The 19,003-nt window shown below is 39.9% G+C and overlaps 1 protein-coding gene across 3 annotated transcripts in view; it reads left to right on the top strand.

The window, feature by feature from the left end:
* The window catches only part of AASS (aminoadipate-semialdehyde synthase), an 83,823-nt gene that overhangs the window by 5,939 nt on the left and 58,881 nt on the right, over positions 1–19,003 (top strand). For 2 of the 3 annotated variants that reach the window (XM_061414547.1, XM_061414546.1), the window contains exons 2-9: positions 1,649–1,873; positions 6,348–6,524; positions 9,259–9,343; positions 12,464–12,531; positions 12,641–12,787; positions 14,552–14,630; positions 14,764–14,891; positions 16,270–16,418. In XM_061414547.1, the coding sequence (XP_061270531.1) occupies positions 1,664–1,873; positions 6,348–6,524; positions 9,259–9,343; positions 12,464–12,531; positions 12,641–12,787; positions 14,552–14,630; positions 14,764–14,891; positions 16,270–16,418 (1,043 nt within the window). In that variant the 5' untranslated portion in view covers positions 1,649–1,663. Of the gene's footprint in view, positions 1–5; positions 1,874–6,347; positions 6,525–9,258; positions 9,344–12,463; positions 12,532–12,640; positions 12,788–14,551; positions 14,631–14,763; positions 14,892–16,269; positions 16,419–19,003 lie in introns of those variants that run through there. The other variant, XM_061414545.1, reaches the window with a different exon arrangement.

The following is a 19,003-nucleotide window of genomic DNA, read 5'->3' as shown; positions in this document are numbered from 1 at the left end:
GATAAAACCCCTGCTGGGAAGATGGGACTGTTTGTGGGCTTGTCAGTATGTTGAGAAAAATCACTTGTCTTTGGAACTGATTTCATTCGTAAACATATGGTTGCAAGTTCTATGAAATATTGCAGATTTTCCTTTGGCTTGAGGGAGAATAAATGTTATGGGCTTGGAGTTAACATAGTCTGTTTAAAAATAAAGCTATATATATATATATATAAATCAAAGCCTTAGATAGAGTATGTAAGTCTTACTGAAATGTTGATCATCTGTATTTGGCCTGAGTAAAAGTTAGCCTGAACTCCTCATGATCAGACTGTTTACTTGCTGTGTGCTGTGTTTTCTCTCCCTGCCTTCTTCTTCTAAAGCCTTCTTAGCTGGACTCCTTGCTGTTTGCTTTATTCTTTTACTCTGTGTTGTGAGTTATCCTACAAATTTTCTATCTAGGGTGATAAGTAGTTCGCCTCTAGGAAATTACTTGTATGTTCCATTGTTTGGACAAAGCTTCCCTCTCTTTAAGGTGGGCCTGGTTTAGAGATTGCAGTCTGATGTAACAGAAATGTGTTCCATAAGAATTTTGCTATATGCTAAGGAATTTCCAGAACATATAAGATCATTTAGTATCTATATTTTGATGCCAACCTTAAACATAGAAAAGCAAGGTTTAGCATCCAAATGATCTGAAATAACCTCTGACTAAGTTTATGTTCCCATTTGAAAACTGTTTAGTATTTATGCTTTAAAATTTTTTGTACAATTTACTCTGTGCTGACACATAGTAAGCCTCTTGTAAATATTTCTTAACTGAACAAATGAATAGAGTTATATAATCTGGGACAGCAGTTAGAGAACTGATTAAGACAGGTCTGGGTTTAATGTAATAGCAGGGAGGGGTGGTAGGGTAGAGGACAGGTTGGAAAGGTGAAAAGCAACAACAGGGTCAGCAAAGTGAGGCTGAGGGGTGTCGGGAGGGGCAGGGGTTTAGGGACATGCTTTCCAGCTTCTAACACCTGTGGTAAAAACATGTTTGTTTTGTTTTCCAATCTGCCAGAACCAATGCTTTTATAAAATTCAATACCAATGAATTACTAGAAAAAATGATCCTGTCACATAAAGATTTCTAAGTGCCTACTTTCTATTTCTGTACACATCTCATCCTGGACCAGTAAAAAGCAGTTCAGTGACCGACAACAGGCTGTAAAACACACTGAGTAGATTAAACTGGAAAGAGGTTGGAGCTAGATTGTCAAGGATCTTGTACATTATGAAAGGATTCTAAATTTTTCATCGTTAAAATTGGTATGAATGATCTTCCTGTATTTGTAGATTAACTTGCTTAAAACCTTTGTGCTAAATGTATGGTTTGGTAAAACATATATTTTAAAAACATGATTTTGACACAGCGAATATTGATTAGTGTCCTGTCAGTGCTTGGGACTCTTTTTAATTTTGGATTTACCTTTGTTTGTGAAAGTTCAGTTTTGGTTGGGTAAAGGAACACTGTAATGTCATCCAGGTTTTCCCTCTCCCTTCTCCACCTTGAATCTGTTACCACCTGGGTTGGTTAGATTTTACAACAGATTTCTCAGGAGACCAGAACTGACCTGTGAGCCCTCCTGCCTTTCATTGCCCTGCTCGTACAATGTCTTTACAGTCACCAGGTTTCAAGATGCTGCGAGTGTCCAGAACCAAACTGGGCAGGCTGAGCCCCAGCCTCTCCAGAGGGCTTCACCACAAGGCGGTGATGGCCTTGAGGCGGGAGGATGTGAATGCCTGGGAAAGGCGGGCTCCTCTGGCTCCCCGGCACGTCAAAGGGATCACCAACCTGGGATACAAGGTCTTAATACAGCCTTCCAATCGGCGAGCCATTCACGATAAGGTAATATTTCCAATTTGTAAAGATATGTGAAAGTGAAATGACTCTATGTATGAAAATTACAGAGCATCTGAGTGAACCTAAAATGTTAGCTGTGCTGTGCTGTGCTTAGTCGCTCAGTTGTGTCCAACTCTGCGACCCATCAGGCTCCTCTGTCCCTGAGGATTCTCCAGGCAAGTATACTGGCGTGGGTTGCCGTGCCCTCCTCCAGGGGATCTTCCCAACGCAGGGGACAAACCCAGGTCTCCCATATTGCAGGCAGATTTTTTACCGTCTGAGCCACTAGGGAAGCTCAAAACATTTGCTAGTGTCAGTTAAGGACCACACAACAGTATTTCTTTACTTCAGTTGTAGTGAGATTATATAGTTAGGAGACTTCTAGTTAGAATACTTTCTTGAGCCCAGAATTTAGCCAGTAAGTATTGTTTTCACTTATTCCATGCTTTCTCCAGTTTAGGGATGACATCCCATCATTCTTTCATGCGCGACCCTGGTTCTAGGACTGGGAAGACCGACGTCTCCAGGAAATGCTTTACTACGTAGAGTTTGTTCACGAGTCCTAACCTTGCCAGTCACCTCACATTCATCATTCATTCTTCACCATAATCTTATGACACAGATTTAACTTTTATTTTTACTTCAGAGACATGCACGTGGTTTTTCTTCTGTGAGCCATTTGAAAATATGTTGCAGACAATGACACTTTATCTCTAAATGCTTCAGTATGCATTTCCTAGGAATAAATAGTCTTTCTACATAACCATAACTGTCGTTTCATTTTCACACCTAAGAAATTAATAATCCCACAAGATCATCACATATACCCATTTCAAATTTCCCCTTGTCCCTAATGTCTTTTAGGGTTTTTATTTTAAGCAAGGTTTAAATAAGGTTCATTGAATTTATTATTATGTATCTTTAGTTCTTTTAATCTAGAACAGTACTAGGTTTATTGTTAACTAGGCTTATTGTGGTGATCCTTTTGCAATGTATACACCTGAAACTAACTTTGGTATATACCTGAAACGAATATAATGTTCAGTTCGGTCATATCTGACTCTTTGCGACCCCGTGGACTGCAGCACACTAGGCTTCCCTGTCCATCACCAACTCAAATTCATGTTCATTGAGTCAGTGATGCCATCCAACCATGTCATCCTCTGTCCTCAGTAAGAGGACACTGAATGGAGTTTAATATTTCTTAGGAGAATGGTTTTTTTGTCTTTAGACTGCATCTCACAAAGAATATTCAGAATGCTGTGTTCAAAACATATCTGAAGTAGTTTTTCTGTGTGGCTACATGTCAATGTGATATCCAGTTGGATTTATTTGTTTTTGTTTCTATTAAATTTTAACATTTGCTTTTAAATCCTTTTTGATTTAGTTTTATTTTTTAAATAAGTTAAATATTTATAAGTTTTAAAGATGTTGTTCCTGTTTTTCAGTCATTAAATTGTATCTGACTTTTTGCGACCCCATGGACTGTAGCCCTCTAGCTGCTCTGTCTATGGGATTTCCTAGGCAAGAATACAAGGTTGGGTTGCCAGTTCCTTCTCCAGGGGATCTTCCCCACCCAGGGATCGAACTCACATCTCCTGCATTGCAGGTGAATTCTTTAGTCTCACTTTAGTGAAAGTGAAAGTCGCTCAGTCGTGTCCTACTCTTTGCGACCCCATGGGCTATACAGTCCATGGAACTCTCTAGGCCAGAGTACTGGAGTGGGTAGCCTTTCCCTTCTCCAGGAGATCTTCCCAACTCAGGGATCAAATCTGGGTCTTCTGCATTGCAGGGGATTTCTTTACCAGCTGAGCCACAAGGGAAGCCCCTTTAAAGATTGCTGCTGCTGCTGCTGCTAAGTCACTTCAGTCGTGTCTGACTCTGTGCGATCCCATAGATGGCAGCCCACCAGGCTCCGCCGACCCTGGGATTCTCCCGGCAAGAACACTGGAGTGGGTTGCCATTTCCTTCTCCAGTGCATGAAAGTGAAAAGTGAAAGTGAAGTCGCTCAGTCGTGTCCGACTCCCAGCGACCCCATGGACTGCAGCCTACCAGGCTCCTCCGCCCATGGGATTTTCCAGGAAAGAGTACTGGAGTGGGCTGCCATCACCTTCTCCGTAAATATTAAAACCATATAAAAAGATGCAACACAGAGAAGTCTTGCTGTTATCTTTATCCCCTCCATCCCATTCCTATCTACCTTGTAGGCTACTGTTTTCATTAGTTTCTGATCTATCATTCCTGTTTCTTCTTACAAAAATGTGTGTTATGTGTTTTCTTATTTTCCTTTTAATCTTATGCAGAACCTTGTGTACTGCATATACTCTTTCACACCTTGCTTTGTTCTTTGGCATATTCCCTGATGCTGGGAAAGATTGAAGGCAGGAGGAGAAGGGGATGACAGAGCATGAGGTGGTTTGACGGCATCACCGACTTGATGGATGGAGTTTGAGCAAACTCTGGGAGAGGGTGATGGACAGTGAAACCTGGTGTGCTGCAGTCCGTGGGGTCACAAAGAATTGGACATGACTGAGTGACTGAACCGAACTGAACTGAAGGCATATCCTGGAAATCTATCTATGTCAGTTCATAGAAATCAGCTTCATTCTATTTAATGTCTATGTAGTAATTACTCTGTTATTATTGCTCTCTGATTTATCATGATGTGTTTAACCAGTCTACTATAAATGGGCAGATTGTTTTCAGAGAAACCAGACATGAACATGTTTATTACTTTTACTGTCTCTTCTCTAGATTTATGCTTCCCTTTCAAGTAGATTCCTAACTAGATTTATCTTCCTTTTATTTAACTGCCACCTCTGATGCCTTAAAAATTCTGCCTGGATCATGCTGCTGCTAAGTCACTTCAGTCGTGTCCGACTCTGTGCAACCCCATAGATGGCAACCCAGGCTCCCCCATCCCTGGGATTATGCTACCCTTTTATTTAAAAATCTGAAATAATTCTTTGTGGCCTCTATGTACTAGTTATGAAACCTCAGTTTAATGTGTAAAGCTCGGGTTTCCCATTGATAAAATGGGGATAATAATAGCATCTACCTCATGGGAGTTTTGAGAATTAAATAATTCACCCAAAGAGCTTAGCAAAGCATACAGTAATTTATTAATAAATATCAATGATTATAATTTTTATTTAACAAAGATCATATTCACAATGATGATATTCAATCTACTTTTCTAAATTGATTCACTTATTATGCCCTAAACATCTCCTTACTTTCCCATCTCAATATTTGTATGTGTTTCTTCAATACCTCTTACTGGTATTAGCACCTTGTATTTCCTATCTCTGTTCCTCCAAATCCAACTCAGCCTTTTAGATTAACTTAAATTTCTGTATTTCCATTGAGAGTTATCTCAATATCTGTTAAATTAATATATCATTTAGATTATTAATAATCATACTAATTATCATTAAGTAATGATTATTCATATTAAGAATAATCATACTATTCTTTTGAATTCAACCTAATATATTGTGCCTCTGATACTTTCTACAATATTTTGTGAGCTCCTTTACAGGAGGAAGCTTGTTTGTCTTTCTTTGGGTTTTATCTCATCTCTATCACAATCCACTGTACAGAGTAGGACAATAGTAAATACTAATTGAACCCCACTCCCCAAAAAAGAAAGAAAAGAAAATGTTGCAGATTTATGTCTTTCTTTTAAAAATATACTAAAGAAATAAATTACTGGGCTTCCCTGGTGGCTCAGTGATAAAGAATCCACCTGCCAATGCAGGAGACATGGGTTCAATCCCTGTATCAAGAGGATCCCCTGGAGAAGAAAATGGCAACCCACTCCAGTATGCTTGCCTAGGAAATTCTGCAGACAGAGGAGCCTGCCAGACTCCTGTCTGTGGGATTGCAAAGAGTCAAACACAACTTAGTGACTAAACAACAATAACAACAATAAATTACTATTACCATTTCATGTTTCACAGCATTGTTGAAAAACATATATTTTACAAGAATATTTAAATCACGTGTTCTAGTGTGTTAGTGGCTATTCAGTTCAGTTCAGTTGCTCAGTCGTGTCCGACTCTTTGTGACCCCGTGAATCGCAGCACGCCAGGCCTCCCTGTCCATCACCAACTCCGGAGTTCACTCAGACTCACGTCCATCGAGTCAGTGATGCCATCCAGCCATCTCATCCTCTGTCGTCCCCTTCTCCTCCTGCCCCCAATCCCTCCCAGCATCAGAGTCTTTTCCAATGAGTCAACTGTTCTCAAATAAAATTATGTGCTGAATTTTCTGATTTTTGTTTTTGCTGCAAAAGTCAAACATGTTAAATTCATCTTTAGTCAGCAAGTAAGAATTTTAGAAGTCGTTTTCCCATTATTTGTTCCTTATGTTTTATTCTTTCAAAAGTTTGTGTCTTTAACTGCTAAATTTATTTGGTAAAGAAAATATGAATACAACAAATCAGGGGAATAACTTTCAATCAAAATTGCATTCCCAGGAATATGTCAAAGCTGGTGGCATTCTCCAAGAGGATATTTCTGAAGCTTGTCTAATTTTGGGAGTTAAAAGACCGCCAGAGGAAAAATTAATGCCCAAGAAGACTTATGCATTCTTCTCCCACACAATAAAGGCTCAGGAGGCCAATATGGGTTTGCTGGATGAGATCCTAAAACAGGTATTTAGTGGGCAATATTCATAAATGTTAACACTGAAACTTTTTTTTTTTTTGCTTTTAACTGTCAAGCGGAGTTTTAGTTTTCTTTTAGCATCTAGGAAATACATCATGTTATTCACCTCAACAGGAAAGATGATCTGTAAGATAGTGCTTGAATAGTTCTGCTGCTGTTAGGGCTCCTCTGCAGGGCAGGGTCATAAAAAGAAGAATCAAACATATTTCATTCCTTTTGTATTCTAAAATGGAAAGAATGATAGAAGCATTTGTCCCAAATGATCATTAATTTATAAGGTTAATTGGTCAAATATAGCCGAGTAGAATTTAAGAGCTGAAAAGAACCTTAGGGATCATACAACCCACGACCCTAATTTTTCAGATGGAGCCCAGAGAGGTGAAGCAAATTGACTGAGGATGCTCTGTAGTACCAGAACTGGACTGGAGACTATTTTTACATTTATTTTTACATATTCATAAGGGAAAAAAAACTTTTTTGAGATTATTAGTACTGTGGAAAAACTAGCATCTATTTAAATTACAGAGTATTCACTCAGCAAGTATTTACCAAGTGCCTACACTGTGTCTGACACTGATTACTGCAATGAACAGAGCTTATGTTTGAGTGGAAGGAGACAAATGATAAATAAATGACACCTCATACATTGCTTGGTGATATATGTAATGGAGGTAAATATGATACAGTAGAAAAAAGGAGTGCTGGGCACTGGGGGAGATGACAATGCTAGTTTAAATAGGATGGCTAGAGAGAGCCTCATCGCTAAGTTGAAACTGAGCAAACCTTTGGTGATGAAGGGTCAAGCCATATCCATCTGGGCAAAGTCTGCTAAGCTAAGAGAATAGTAATACAAAGCCCTGACAGTCTTTTTGAGTAGAGGATTAGAGAAAATCATATTCTAAGATGCTTTTTCTGCCCTGCTGTGTGAATAACAGTTGGAAGTGAGAGGAGAACAAAATTAATAAGACTGTTAGTCTGGACTAGTCCAGATGCTAGGCTGCCAATGATGGTGGCTTGCACGGAGGTGGCAGAAGCAGAGGTTGTGACACATGGACAAAACCTGCGTATATTTTAGAGGTCTGAGCCCACAGGAGTCACTGATGAAGTGAGTGTGGACTATGAGAGAAAGAGAGGAGTCAGCTGACTCTGAACGGATTTTGGTTTCAGTAACAAAGGAGTTGCCTTAGATTGAGATGATGCCACTGTCAGAGGAACGGGCTTGTTTGGAAGGATCGAGAGTTGGGTTTAGGGCCTGTTGAGTTTAATTTGTCCATTAGACATTGAAGGGGAGAAGCTGAGTGGGCCACTGAATGTGATCTGTAGTTCAGGAAGCCAGCTCCTCCTGATACACAGTTGTCAGAGACTAGAAGGTATCTAAAGCCATGAGATTGGATGAGGACAGGGAGTAAGTGTGGATAGAGAAGTCCAAGGTCTAAGTCCTGGAGTAAAGATATTAGGCCCTTAGAAACTAGACTAGCATTTGACAGTAGGCAGAGGACAGGAGAATTTCATGAACAGTAAAAGCAGTAGAGGAAAATGTATTTTATATAGGTATCCAGAATACATTCTTACTCTTTTCAAATTCACTAAACAGAGACTACAGCTAATTTTCAGTGTTTCAAAAGAACAAATTCAAAAACTAATTAATGAAAATATTAAGAATGTTTCACGTTAAGCAGATAAACTCCTCAAAAAGTACTTCAGAAACTTTTTTTTTGGGTTGTATGAACTTTTGTTCATTTCAAGAAAATTAATGAAAACAGACCCAGCAGGGCTGCTTTTGGGCAACATTTTTGTAACAAATGACTTGGAGTTGGATGAATATTAAATATTCTTAAATACATGGACATGGTAAAAATTATATTATCTTTGAGGAAATAGAGTATTTAAGACATTCTATAATTACAATGTGTTAGTAGCTTTTAAGTATGAATTAATAGAGGATTTCCAAGAGAAAGGGAAGATTCCCTTTTCTTGGAAGGAAAGGAAAGGGGAAGGATATGATTTTTAGTGAAAATGAGGAAGTGAAAAACAAGCAGCTTATTTTATCTTTTAAATAAAGCTTGCTTGTGAAAGCCTGAAGAGAGAAAACAGAGAGAAAGAGAAAGAGATACTAAGAGAGTCAGAAAGAGAGAGAAGAAGAGGAAGAGAGAGAATGAGATAGATTTGCGTGTATGGACTTGAGAGGGTGTTTTGTTGTCGTTTTTAAGGTATAAGGGAGACTTGGGCATATTTAGAATGGCTGAGGGGAAGGAACATAGTAAAGAGAGACAATGCAGTAAAGAGAATAAGTTCAAGAGTGGTCTTGGAAGACACAGAAAAAAGTTGGGATCTAGCTCACAGGGATTAGTCTCAGGAAGGACTTGTTTTTGAGACTAGAGGGAAGGATGTGAGGATGAGTGGGGCATTATGTAGAAATATTGGTTGATGGTGCTGGGCTAAAAGTTAAAAGATATCATGCCTTTGTTATTTTATTGCCTGCCATCAAGGGGCATTAGCATCCTGCTAGGAGCATTCTTTCATTTCTCATCACAAACCTATCCTTGGTTTGTGACCCAGCATTTTCTAAATGTTTCATGGTGCACCTCATGGTAACTTCTGTTAGCAAGTCAAGATATATTTTATAAGAGGGAAAAATGTGAAATACCCACTTGCTCATATATGTGTTCTACCCACTGAAATTAAGCTGGATGATTTAGAAATTTTTTATCATTTCTTCAGGAAATCCGACTTATTGATTATGAGAAAATGGTGGATCATAGAGGAATACGGGTGGTGGCATTTGGACAGTGGGCAGGTGTGGCAGGTAGGTATCCAAGGCTGTTACATCGCTCACTTTCTAAATTTTCCTGAAAAGTAACTGTTTTTTCTGTGGCAAGGGGATGGGAGTGTTCATTTCCACCAATAAAAATAAACATGGGGGAGTGTGAGTAAGGATGATGAATATCGGGGGAATAAAATGAGACACTACATTTATTACAGAGATAAAGAAAAGGAACAGAGAGAAGGACAACAGCTATGGATAGGCTTGGAATTTTTCTGTTTGGGAGCTGGAAAGAGAGGTCAGTCTGGTGATGAGAAATTTGAAGGATGGAAGAAAGGGTGAAATGGGAGAGGTAAGATGTGGAGATCAGAGAAGGCAATGGCACCCCACTCCAATACTCTTGTCTGGAAAATCCCATGGACGGAGGAGCCTTGTAGGCTGCAGTTCATGGGGTCACTAGGAGTCGGACACGACTTCACTTTCACTTTTCACTTTCATTCATTGGAGAAGGAAATGGCAACCCACTCCAGTGTTCTTGCCTGGAGAATCCCAGGGACGGAGGAGCCTGGTGGGCTGCCATCTATGGGGTCACACAGAGTCGGACACGACTGAAGCGACTTAGCAGCAGAAGCAGACTACTTGAAGGTCTGTGATTGTCAGAATAAGTAGACAGAAAATTTGTAAGGTACGGAACACACAGCACTATCAACCACCGTGACATCAGCGACAGTTCTTGCGCACCCAGCATTCCACCTAGCAACTTGCAGAACAGAATAAACATTCCTTTCAGGTCATGTGGAACATCTACCTAGATGGGCCATGTGCTGGGTCACAAAAAAATCCTCAATAAATTCAAAAGTTTAAAAACCATAGAGTATGTGCTCTGACTATAATAAAATTAACTTTGGTATTATAATGCAAAGATATCTAGAAAATTTCCAATATTTGGAAGATAAACCACGTTTTTAAAAATAATTCATGAGTGCAGAAGATCTCACAGGAAAAATTAGGAAATATTTTTAATTGAATGAAGAATTAAAACAGCACACAAAAATTTGTTGAAGGCAGGTAAAATGCTGTTTAGAAGGAAATTTATAGCATTTAATGCTTTGATTAGAAAAGAAGAAAGCAAAAACTAAAAGCTGGTTATTTTTTAAAAAATCAGTAAATTTTATAAACTTCCAGTTAGATTAATTTTTAAGAAAAGAGACAGAGAAGCCACATTTCAAAAAAGCAATATTAGGAATACAACAGGAATTATCACTATATACGTCACAGATTTTAAAAGGATAAGGGAATATTATGGATAGGCCAATAAATACGACAATGTTGACAAAATAGGCAAATCCTTGCAAGACACAACTCACGAAGAAATAAAATTCTTGAATATCAATGTACAAAATACATTATAGGCATTTGTCAAGAGAAGCAAATTATTATTTGTCAAGAATTATTTGTAGTAGCTTCATTCGTAATAGCCCAGGCAATCAGCAGAGGAATGGATAAATAAATTGCAGTATAGCCATAGAATGGAACACTCCTCAGCAATAAAAAGAAGCAAACTTCTTATACACACAAAGTATGCATGAATCTCAAAAGCATTATTCTGAGTAAGAGTAAGACAGACGAAAGAATAATAAATATTTAAAATTTCATTTGTGTGCAACTATAGAAGAAACTATGCTACACAGACAGAAATAGAATCAGTTGTTCGGAACCAAAGCTTGGGGAGGATTGACTGGTTGATGGGAGTAGCCTATATCTTAATTACGTTGGTGGGAAGATGGGTGTGTACATTTGTTAACAGTTAACAAAGTTTAGACTTTAAATTGGTGTGATCTATAGTATATAAGTTATTCCTTAAAAGTAAACATCAGAAAAAAGATCAAAGAAAATTTGTCAGAGATATGGAGAGGGAAAGTTCTCTTCCAAGAAAGAAGAAGGGGAGAATGGATGCTGAGGTCCTCACTACGGGCATGCTAAGTTTTTGCTATTTGAAGGACATCCAAAATGAGAAATCCATGAGGTAGTTGACTGGGTCTTGAAATAAAATATCTGTGTTAGAGATAGACTTGTAGTCATCAGCATACAGAGAATACCTGAAATTTAGGAATGAATGAGTTTAGCTCAGGAAAATAAAAATGTAGAGATTGAAGAGAAGAGAGCCTAGAACAAAATCCTGGGGGTGACAGTGTTAAGCAAGGGGCAGGGGACACTAATATACAAAGAATAGGCATGCAAAGAGGAGCATGAAGAAATTTAGGGTGATGGTGTGTTCAAGCCAGGCACGCTGAGGGAAGAGAGTTTCAACAAAAAGAAGCTCTATAATCTGCCTGCCGTGCAAGAGACCCCAGTATGATTCCTTGGTCTGGAAGTTCCCCTGGAGAAGGGATAGTCTACATACTCCAGTATTCTTGGGCTTCCCTGGTGGCTCAGACTAAAGAATCTGCCTGCAATGCAGGAGACCTGGGTTCGATCCCTGGGTTGGGAAGATCCCCTGGAGAAGGGAAAGGCTACCCACTGCAGTATTCTGGCCTGGAGAATCCCCATGGAGAGAGGAGCCTGGCTGGGTACAGTCCATGGGGTCACAAAGAATCAGACACAACTGAGTGACTAAGTACACATTGCCAAATGCCTCTGACAAGTAAGTCAAGGTCTGCAAAGTGTCCACCGAGTTTAGCTGTGTAGGTCACTGAAATAGCTGAGGGTGGGAGGAGGGGTCATAAGGTTAATGGTGACTTTGTTTTCCACATGTTCATTTGTTTTTGGTACCCGAGAAATGGAGGTGTGTTTAAATGTTAAGAATTAACCAATAGAGAGGGTTAGAAAGAGGACATAATTCCAGAGTAAATTCCTGAGTGAGACAGGAAGGATGGGATCTGGAGCAAAGGTGGAAAGATTAACCTTAGAGAAGAAGAGGCACACTCTTTCCATTTTAGCAGGATTGGAAGTGGAGGGGACAGAAGGTGGGTGCAGCTGGGTTAATACTTTTGATGGCAGAAATTTGAGGGAATGGATAGATAACTTCTAGGGCCCCTTCCAAACCTGAGATGCTGTGGTCCATGCTTCCTCAGGGCATGGAGCAGGTTGGAGAACTGGCAGAGAGAAGAGTTTCCAGTTCTCCTAACTAACCGTCTTTCTGTCGGTCTGATTCTGCAACAGGAATAATCAACATTCTTCATGGGATGGGTTTAAGGCTCCTTGCTTTGGGACATCACACACCTTTTATGGTGAGATGTTTATTGTGTCTCATTTTTTTTTTTTAAACACGTCACATTTTAAACATAGAAACGTGTCATGGGTGGTCAACTAATGTGAATCACATATGCTTGTTTGCAGCACATTGGCATGGCTCATAACTACAGGAACAGTGGTCAGGCTGTGCAAGCTGTCCGCGATGCTGGCTATGAAATATCTCTGGGTTTGATGCCGAAGTCCATAGGGCCCTTAACATTTGTGTTCACAGGGACTGGTAATGTATCTAAGGTAAATTCCAATTGTCTTCTTTCCGTAAAGCAGTCTGGAACTCGGGCACTAACCTGAAGGATGTGGGCATTTTGTTGATGCTTCAGAGCCTTTCTTTTCCATGACTGGGCATTCTATTCTTGGTACTTTTCTTACCTATGAACTTTTCCTGTAGTAAAGAACAGTACTGGTCCAAACTTACTCTTTTTGCTTTTAGTTGATTCCAAGCTGTCAGGGGCTTTGAATGCTTTTTCTTTTCTTTTTAGACAGATAATTCCTTGCAGTGAAAAGTTCTGTTCTTAGGGTGCTCTATTTTACCTCAGTCTGAGATGGCCCAAAAGTTAGAAGTAACCCCAAGATGAGATGCTAAGAAACTTAATTCAAGACTAGAATAAGTCTTATAGCTATAATTATGTCATAATTAATAAGTCTTATAACCTATAACTATTGTTATAAGTCTTATAATTAATAAGACTATGCTATACTATGCTATGCTAAGTCACTTCAGTCGTGTCCGACTCTGTGCGACCCTAGAGATGGCAGCCCACAAGGCTCCCCCATCCCTGGGATTCTCCAGGCAAGGACACTGGAGTGGGTTGCCATTTCCTTCTCCAGTGCATGAAAGTGAAAAGTGAAAGTGAAGTCGCTCAGTCGTGTCCAACTCTAGCGACCCCAGGGACCGCAGCCCACCAGGCTCCTCCATCCATGGGGTTTTCCAGGCAAGAGTTCTGGAGTGGGGTGCCATTGCCTTCTCCAAACTAATAAGACTAGAACTCTTATTTTCTTCCTTCTGGGGTAGTTTTAAGAATGCATTTGTGATCCCCTAGAGAAACTTATCGGAGAAGGCAATGGCACCCCACTCCAGTACTCTTGCCTGGAAAATCCCATGGATGGAGGAGCCTGGTAGGCTGCGGTCCTTGGGGTCACTAAGAGTCGGACACAACTGAGTGACTTCACTTTCACTTTCATGCATTGGAGAAGGAAATGGCAACCCACTCCAGTGTTCTTGCCTGGAGAATCCCAGGGACAGGGGAGCCTGGTGGGCTGCCGTCTATGGGGTCGCACAGAGTCAGACACGACTGAAGCGACCTAGCAGCAGCAGCAGCAGAGAAACTTATAATTGTAAAATAGATCTTTCTTCCATGAGACTGTTTTACAAACAGGACATCGCTATAGTATACTGTGAGATAGTCATGTGATTTTTTTTTTTTTGGTAGGAAATACAGTTTCCCCACTTCAAATAATTTCTGCAATGGAACAAAAGTTAAATAGAAATATTGTACTCTCAATTCTAAACACTTTTGTGTCTGTGCTGAATAACTTTAAGTAAAAAATTAAAGCCCAACATGCATTCGTACGTGCTCAGTCCCTTCAATTGTGTCCAGCTCTTTGTGAGCCGATGGACCATAGCCTGCCAGCTTTCTCTGCCTGTGAGATTCTCCAGGCAAGAATACTGGAGTGAGTTGCCTCCGGTTGCCTCCTTCAGGTGATCTTCCCGACCCAGGGAGTGGACCCACATCTCCCGTGTCTCCTGTACTGCAGTGTTTTCTTTTACCCAGTGAGCCACCTGGGAATCCCCCCCTCCAATGAGTGGTGTTTAAATGGTTTGCAGGCTGTATGCAAGAAGCTCCTCCGTACTTTCCTGCTGTGGTCCCAGCTGCAAGGCAGGGCAGGTAGAGCTTGTAATTGTGGGGAAAGTGAGTTGGAGCCTTTTGAGGAAGTGAGGAAAACATATTGGCTCTTTTCCAATTGATTTTAAAATGTTTACTCATGCATTATTTACAGGGAGCCCAAGAAATCTTCAATGAATTACCTTGTGAGTATGTGGAGCCACATGAATTAAAAGAAGTTTCCCAAAATGGAGGTGAGGAGGGGGGAAGAGAGAGTGACTATATGTATCTTTGACTGTTTTTAACAGTTTGTGCATTATAATATTTTATCATCATAAACCTATATCACTTGTGACCCACTTTACTAATTTCTTTCTCCTCTGCAAGACCTGAGAAAAGTGTACGGGACAGTGTTAAGTCGCCATCATCATCTTGTCAGGAAAACAGATGGTGTATATGACCCTGTAGAGTATGACAAATACCCCGAGCGCTACATTAGCCGTTTTAATACTGATGTGAGTATCAGACCTAGCTTTTGAGTTACTTGCTCATGATACACTATAGTTAGGGCTGTTTTTAAGGCGAGAAATTGTGAATGTGTACCTTGATTTTCAGTTCCCCGTGTTGATTTGTTGTGAGTCCTTTGGGTATTATGAGTTGTTCTTAGGAATTGTTGGCTTTTATTGATGTTTGGAGTGGCCTTTGCCTGGTAACTTTGTGGCTTCTGTGGGTGTGCCCTTTTCTTCACTGACTCTCTTTCTACTTGAGGTCTGCACATGCTTAAGAGCTCTAAACCATTTCCTGTGGGTTACTGTTTTCTGTATTTATCGTGAGTTAGTACTTGGACAAAGCACAATGTGGATGAGTTTTGATTTCAACATTGGTCCATCATTTCTATGACCACAAGTTGCAATCACAATCTCGGCCAGCCATCTTGAAATACATTTTGATTACAGGGAACCAGCGTGAAATAGTATGGTCTCCACTGTACAAAAGTTACTTCCAATTCACATCCTTCTGCTGGGGACACGATGGTCTCATCTTGTAAAAGGGATAATATATGTGTGCTCTGTAGTCATTGGTTATGCATTCATCCTCCTCAAAATTAGCCAACAAAAATGCATGCACCTATTGTGGAAAGGCAGGTTTTAAATAATTTTAAATGTTTGAACAAATATAGCATTTATAGATTTTGGTATGAAATTCAGTGTTATAACATGTAAAGCATGTTATAGAAGAAGGACCTTTACCTGCACCTTGAGAATGCTTGAGATGCTTGAGAAACAGGAATTATAAAAACTAGTTTCAAATTGAAAAATTTTGAACCTAGTAAATTTCCATCCCTTCTCTTTTCCCCAATCACAGAAGTATTGGTGATTGGATGCATCCTAAAACTTATAATGACCTAGTTATCATGTATGCATGCATGTTGCACATTTGTCCATGGAGCTTACAGATGTTATCTGATTTAATCTTCACAGCATTCCATTGAGGAATGGGGTACATATTATCCCCATCTGGCAGGTAAGGAAAACAGAACCCAGGGAAGTTGAGGTAGAATGCTTTAGATCATACTCTACTAGAGGCTGAGCTGGAAATAGAACACTTGGTTGCTTAAATTTCTATTTCTCTTTTATCGGCTATGCAGTATATTGTAGAACACTGATACTGATTATATTTATGTTCATATGTTTTTCTATGAGGTAGTTCTCCACCAAAATCTGGGTGGATATTTATTGCCTTTCCTTCAAAATGTAGCCACTGACTTGGCAAATAACAAAGTCAGTTAGAGGTAATGTTGTTTCTCATGAATTTTACTGATAGTTCTCTTTCAACACACTGCACTGAAAAGGGCTATTTCCTATCTTGTTGAACTTAGAATTTCCTTTCCAGATTGCACCCTATACAACTTGTTTAATTAACGGGATCTACTGGGAACAGAACACCCCTCGTCTACTCACCCGCCAAGATGCTCAGAGTCTCCTGGCTCCAGGCAAGTCCCCAGTTGCTGGTGTTGAAGGCTGCCCTGCATTGCCACACAAGTAAGGACTTCAGCAATGACAGCAGTGTTCAGCAGCAGGCCCACTGGGAGAGTATCACACACAGGGATCCAAATAGCACAGGACTTGACTGTTAGTAACTGGTTGTCTGCCTTCAGTTCAGTTCAGTTCAGTTGCTCAGTCGTGTCCGACTCTTTGAGACCCCCATGAATTGCAGCACACCAGGCCTCCCTGTCCATCACCAACTCCCGGAGTTCACCCAAACCCATGTCCATCGAGTTGGTGATGCCATCCAGCCATCTCATCCTCTGTGGTCCCCTTCTCCTCCTGCCCCCAATCCTTCCCAGCATCAGAGTCTTTTCCAGTGAGTCAACTCTTCTCATGAGGTGGCCAAAGTACTGGAGTTTCAGCTTTAGCATCAGTCCTTCCAATGAATACCCAGGACTGATCTCCTTTAGAATGGACTGGTTGGATCTCCTTGCAGTCCAAGGGACTCTCAAGAGTTTTCTCCAACACCACAGTTCAAAAGCATCAATTCTTCTGTGCTCAGCTTTCTTCACAGTTCAACTCTCACATCCATACATGACTACTGGGAAAACCATAGCCTTGACTAGACGGACCTTTGTTGACAAAATAATGTCTCTGTTTTTGAATATGCTATCTAGGTTGGTCATAACTTTCCTTCCAAGCAGCAAGCGTCTTTTAATTTCATGGCTGCAATCACCATCTGCAGTGATTTTGGAGCCTCCCAAAAATAAATTCTGCCACTGTTTCCACTGTTTCCCCATCTATTTGCCATGAAGTGATGGGACCAGATGCCATGATCTTAGTTTTCTGAATGTTGAGCTTTAAGCCAACTTTTTCAGTCTCCTCTTTCACTTTCATCATGAGGCTTTTTAGTTCCTCTTCACTTTCTGCCATAAGAGTGGTGTCATCTGCATATCTGAGGTTATTGATATTTCTCCTGGCAATCTTGATTCCAGCTTGTACTTCTTCCACCTTACTTAATATCCTGGCAATATTTGACAGTTAACCTTCTCTCTCTCTGTCTCTTATTTTTAAATTGAAGTATAATGATTTACAATGTTGTTAGTTTCAAGTGTACAGCAAAGTAGTTCAGTTATACATATGTATAAAGCAACATCCCCAAAGTTAGAAAAAGTGTTCTGGGCTTAAGTGATCTGTGTTAAGTGATCACTGAACTCTGTGATAACATGTTAGGGAGAACTGATATAACAAGGTTTCTTTTTCTTTCTTTCTTTCTTTCTTTTTGCCCTAGGCAGCCAGTTTATTTTTTATTGAAGCATAGTTGATTTACAATGCCATGTTAGTTTCAGGTGTAAGCACAGTAATTCAGTTTATATATATATATATATATATATTCTATTTCAGAATCTTTTCCATTATAGGTTATAATAAGATACTAAATATAGTTCCCTGTGCTATACAGTAGGTCCTTTTAAAAAATCTATTCTATATATAGTAGTGTGTATCTATTAATCCCAAACTCCTAATTTATCCCTCCCTCACCTGCTGTGCCCATTGGTAACCCTAAATTTGTTTTCTGTGTCTATGAGTCTATTTCCTTCCCTCCTTCTTGAAATTCTCTTCTCTTAACTTCTATGAATCCACATGTAGCTCAAAATCAAACTCCTCAGAGAGGTCTGTACTTGCTTCCCCATTCCCATCTCTCATCAGTTTGTTACTGTTTTTTCCCCTGAAATTCTTTTGTTTATGATTTTAAATTTTCTTGTATTTATGATTTTTCCTGCCTTACTAGAACTTAATCTCCTTAAGGATAAGGGCCCTATTTGTCTTGACCACAGATATCCAGTATGTTGTTTGAAGTACAAAGTTCATTCAAATAATAACTAATGTTGAATAAATTAAGTAATCCATACATATTTGTGGAGCACCTGGTCTTCCTGGCACTGTGCTAAGCTGAGTGATAAAGAAAAAATATGACTGTTACCCTCATACATGTAGCTGGCATCAGGTAAATGCCACGGTAATGCTGGGAGCAGTCAACATCAGAGGAGTTTAGAAGAAAGTGGGAGGGGGTATGGGCTTGGCAAAGTCTTTAGAGAGGAGTAAGAACAAGGATTTCAAGTCACAGGCTTGGTGTTTGATAAATATGGAAACACCAAAGCACAATTTAAGACAGTGAGTGGGATAGTCTAGCCCTAGGATAGGGTTTATATGGGCAGTTGGAAACTAGAGACTGGGCAGGAAAATTGTGGCCAACCTCTAAAGGATTTCTAATCCTGGGCTGAAACTTTTGTTCATAATTTCAGAGATTTCCATGTATTAACATGTAAAATTATACACTATTAAGCAGGGTGGAGGTAGTGCAATTGAAAAATCTAAGTTGTTTAAAGTTAACTAAGGAGTTCAGCTTTAGGCTGTTGTCAGTGATTTCTCCAGGAAAGCTTTTTAAAAAAAATCTTTTTATTGAGTATAGTTGATCCGCCTGCAACGCAAGATACAGGAGACATGGGTTCTATCCCTGGGTCGAGAAAATCCCCTGGAAGAGGAAATGGCAGCCCACTCCAGTATTCTTGCCTGGAAAAAAAAAATTGCATGGACAGAGGAGCCTGGCGGGCTACAGTCCATGGGGTTGCAAAGAG

Source organism: Bos javanicus, chromosome 4 (genome assembly GCF_032452875.1).
Source record: "Bos javanicus breed banteng chromosome 4, ARS-OSU_banteng_1.0, whole genome shotgun sequence".
NCBI classification, from domain to species: domain Eukaryota; kingdom Metazoa; phylum Chordata; class Mammalia; order Artiodactyla; family Bovidae; genus Bos; species Bos javanicus.
The sequence above is the reverse complement of the archived record's forward strand: the minus strand, read 5'-3'. Positions and strand labels throughout refer to the sequence as shown.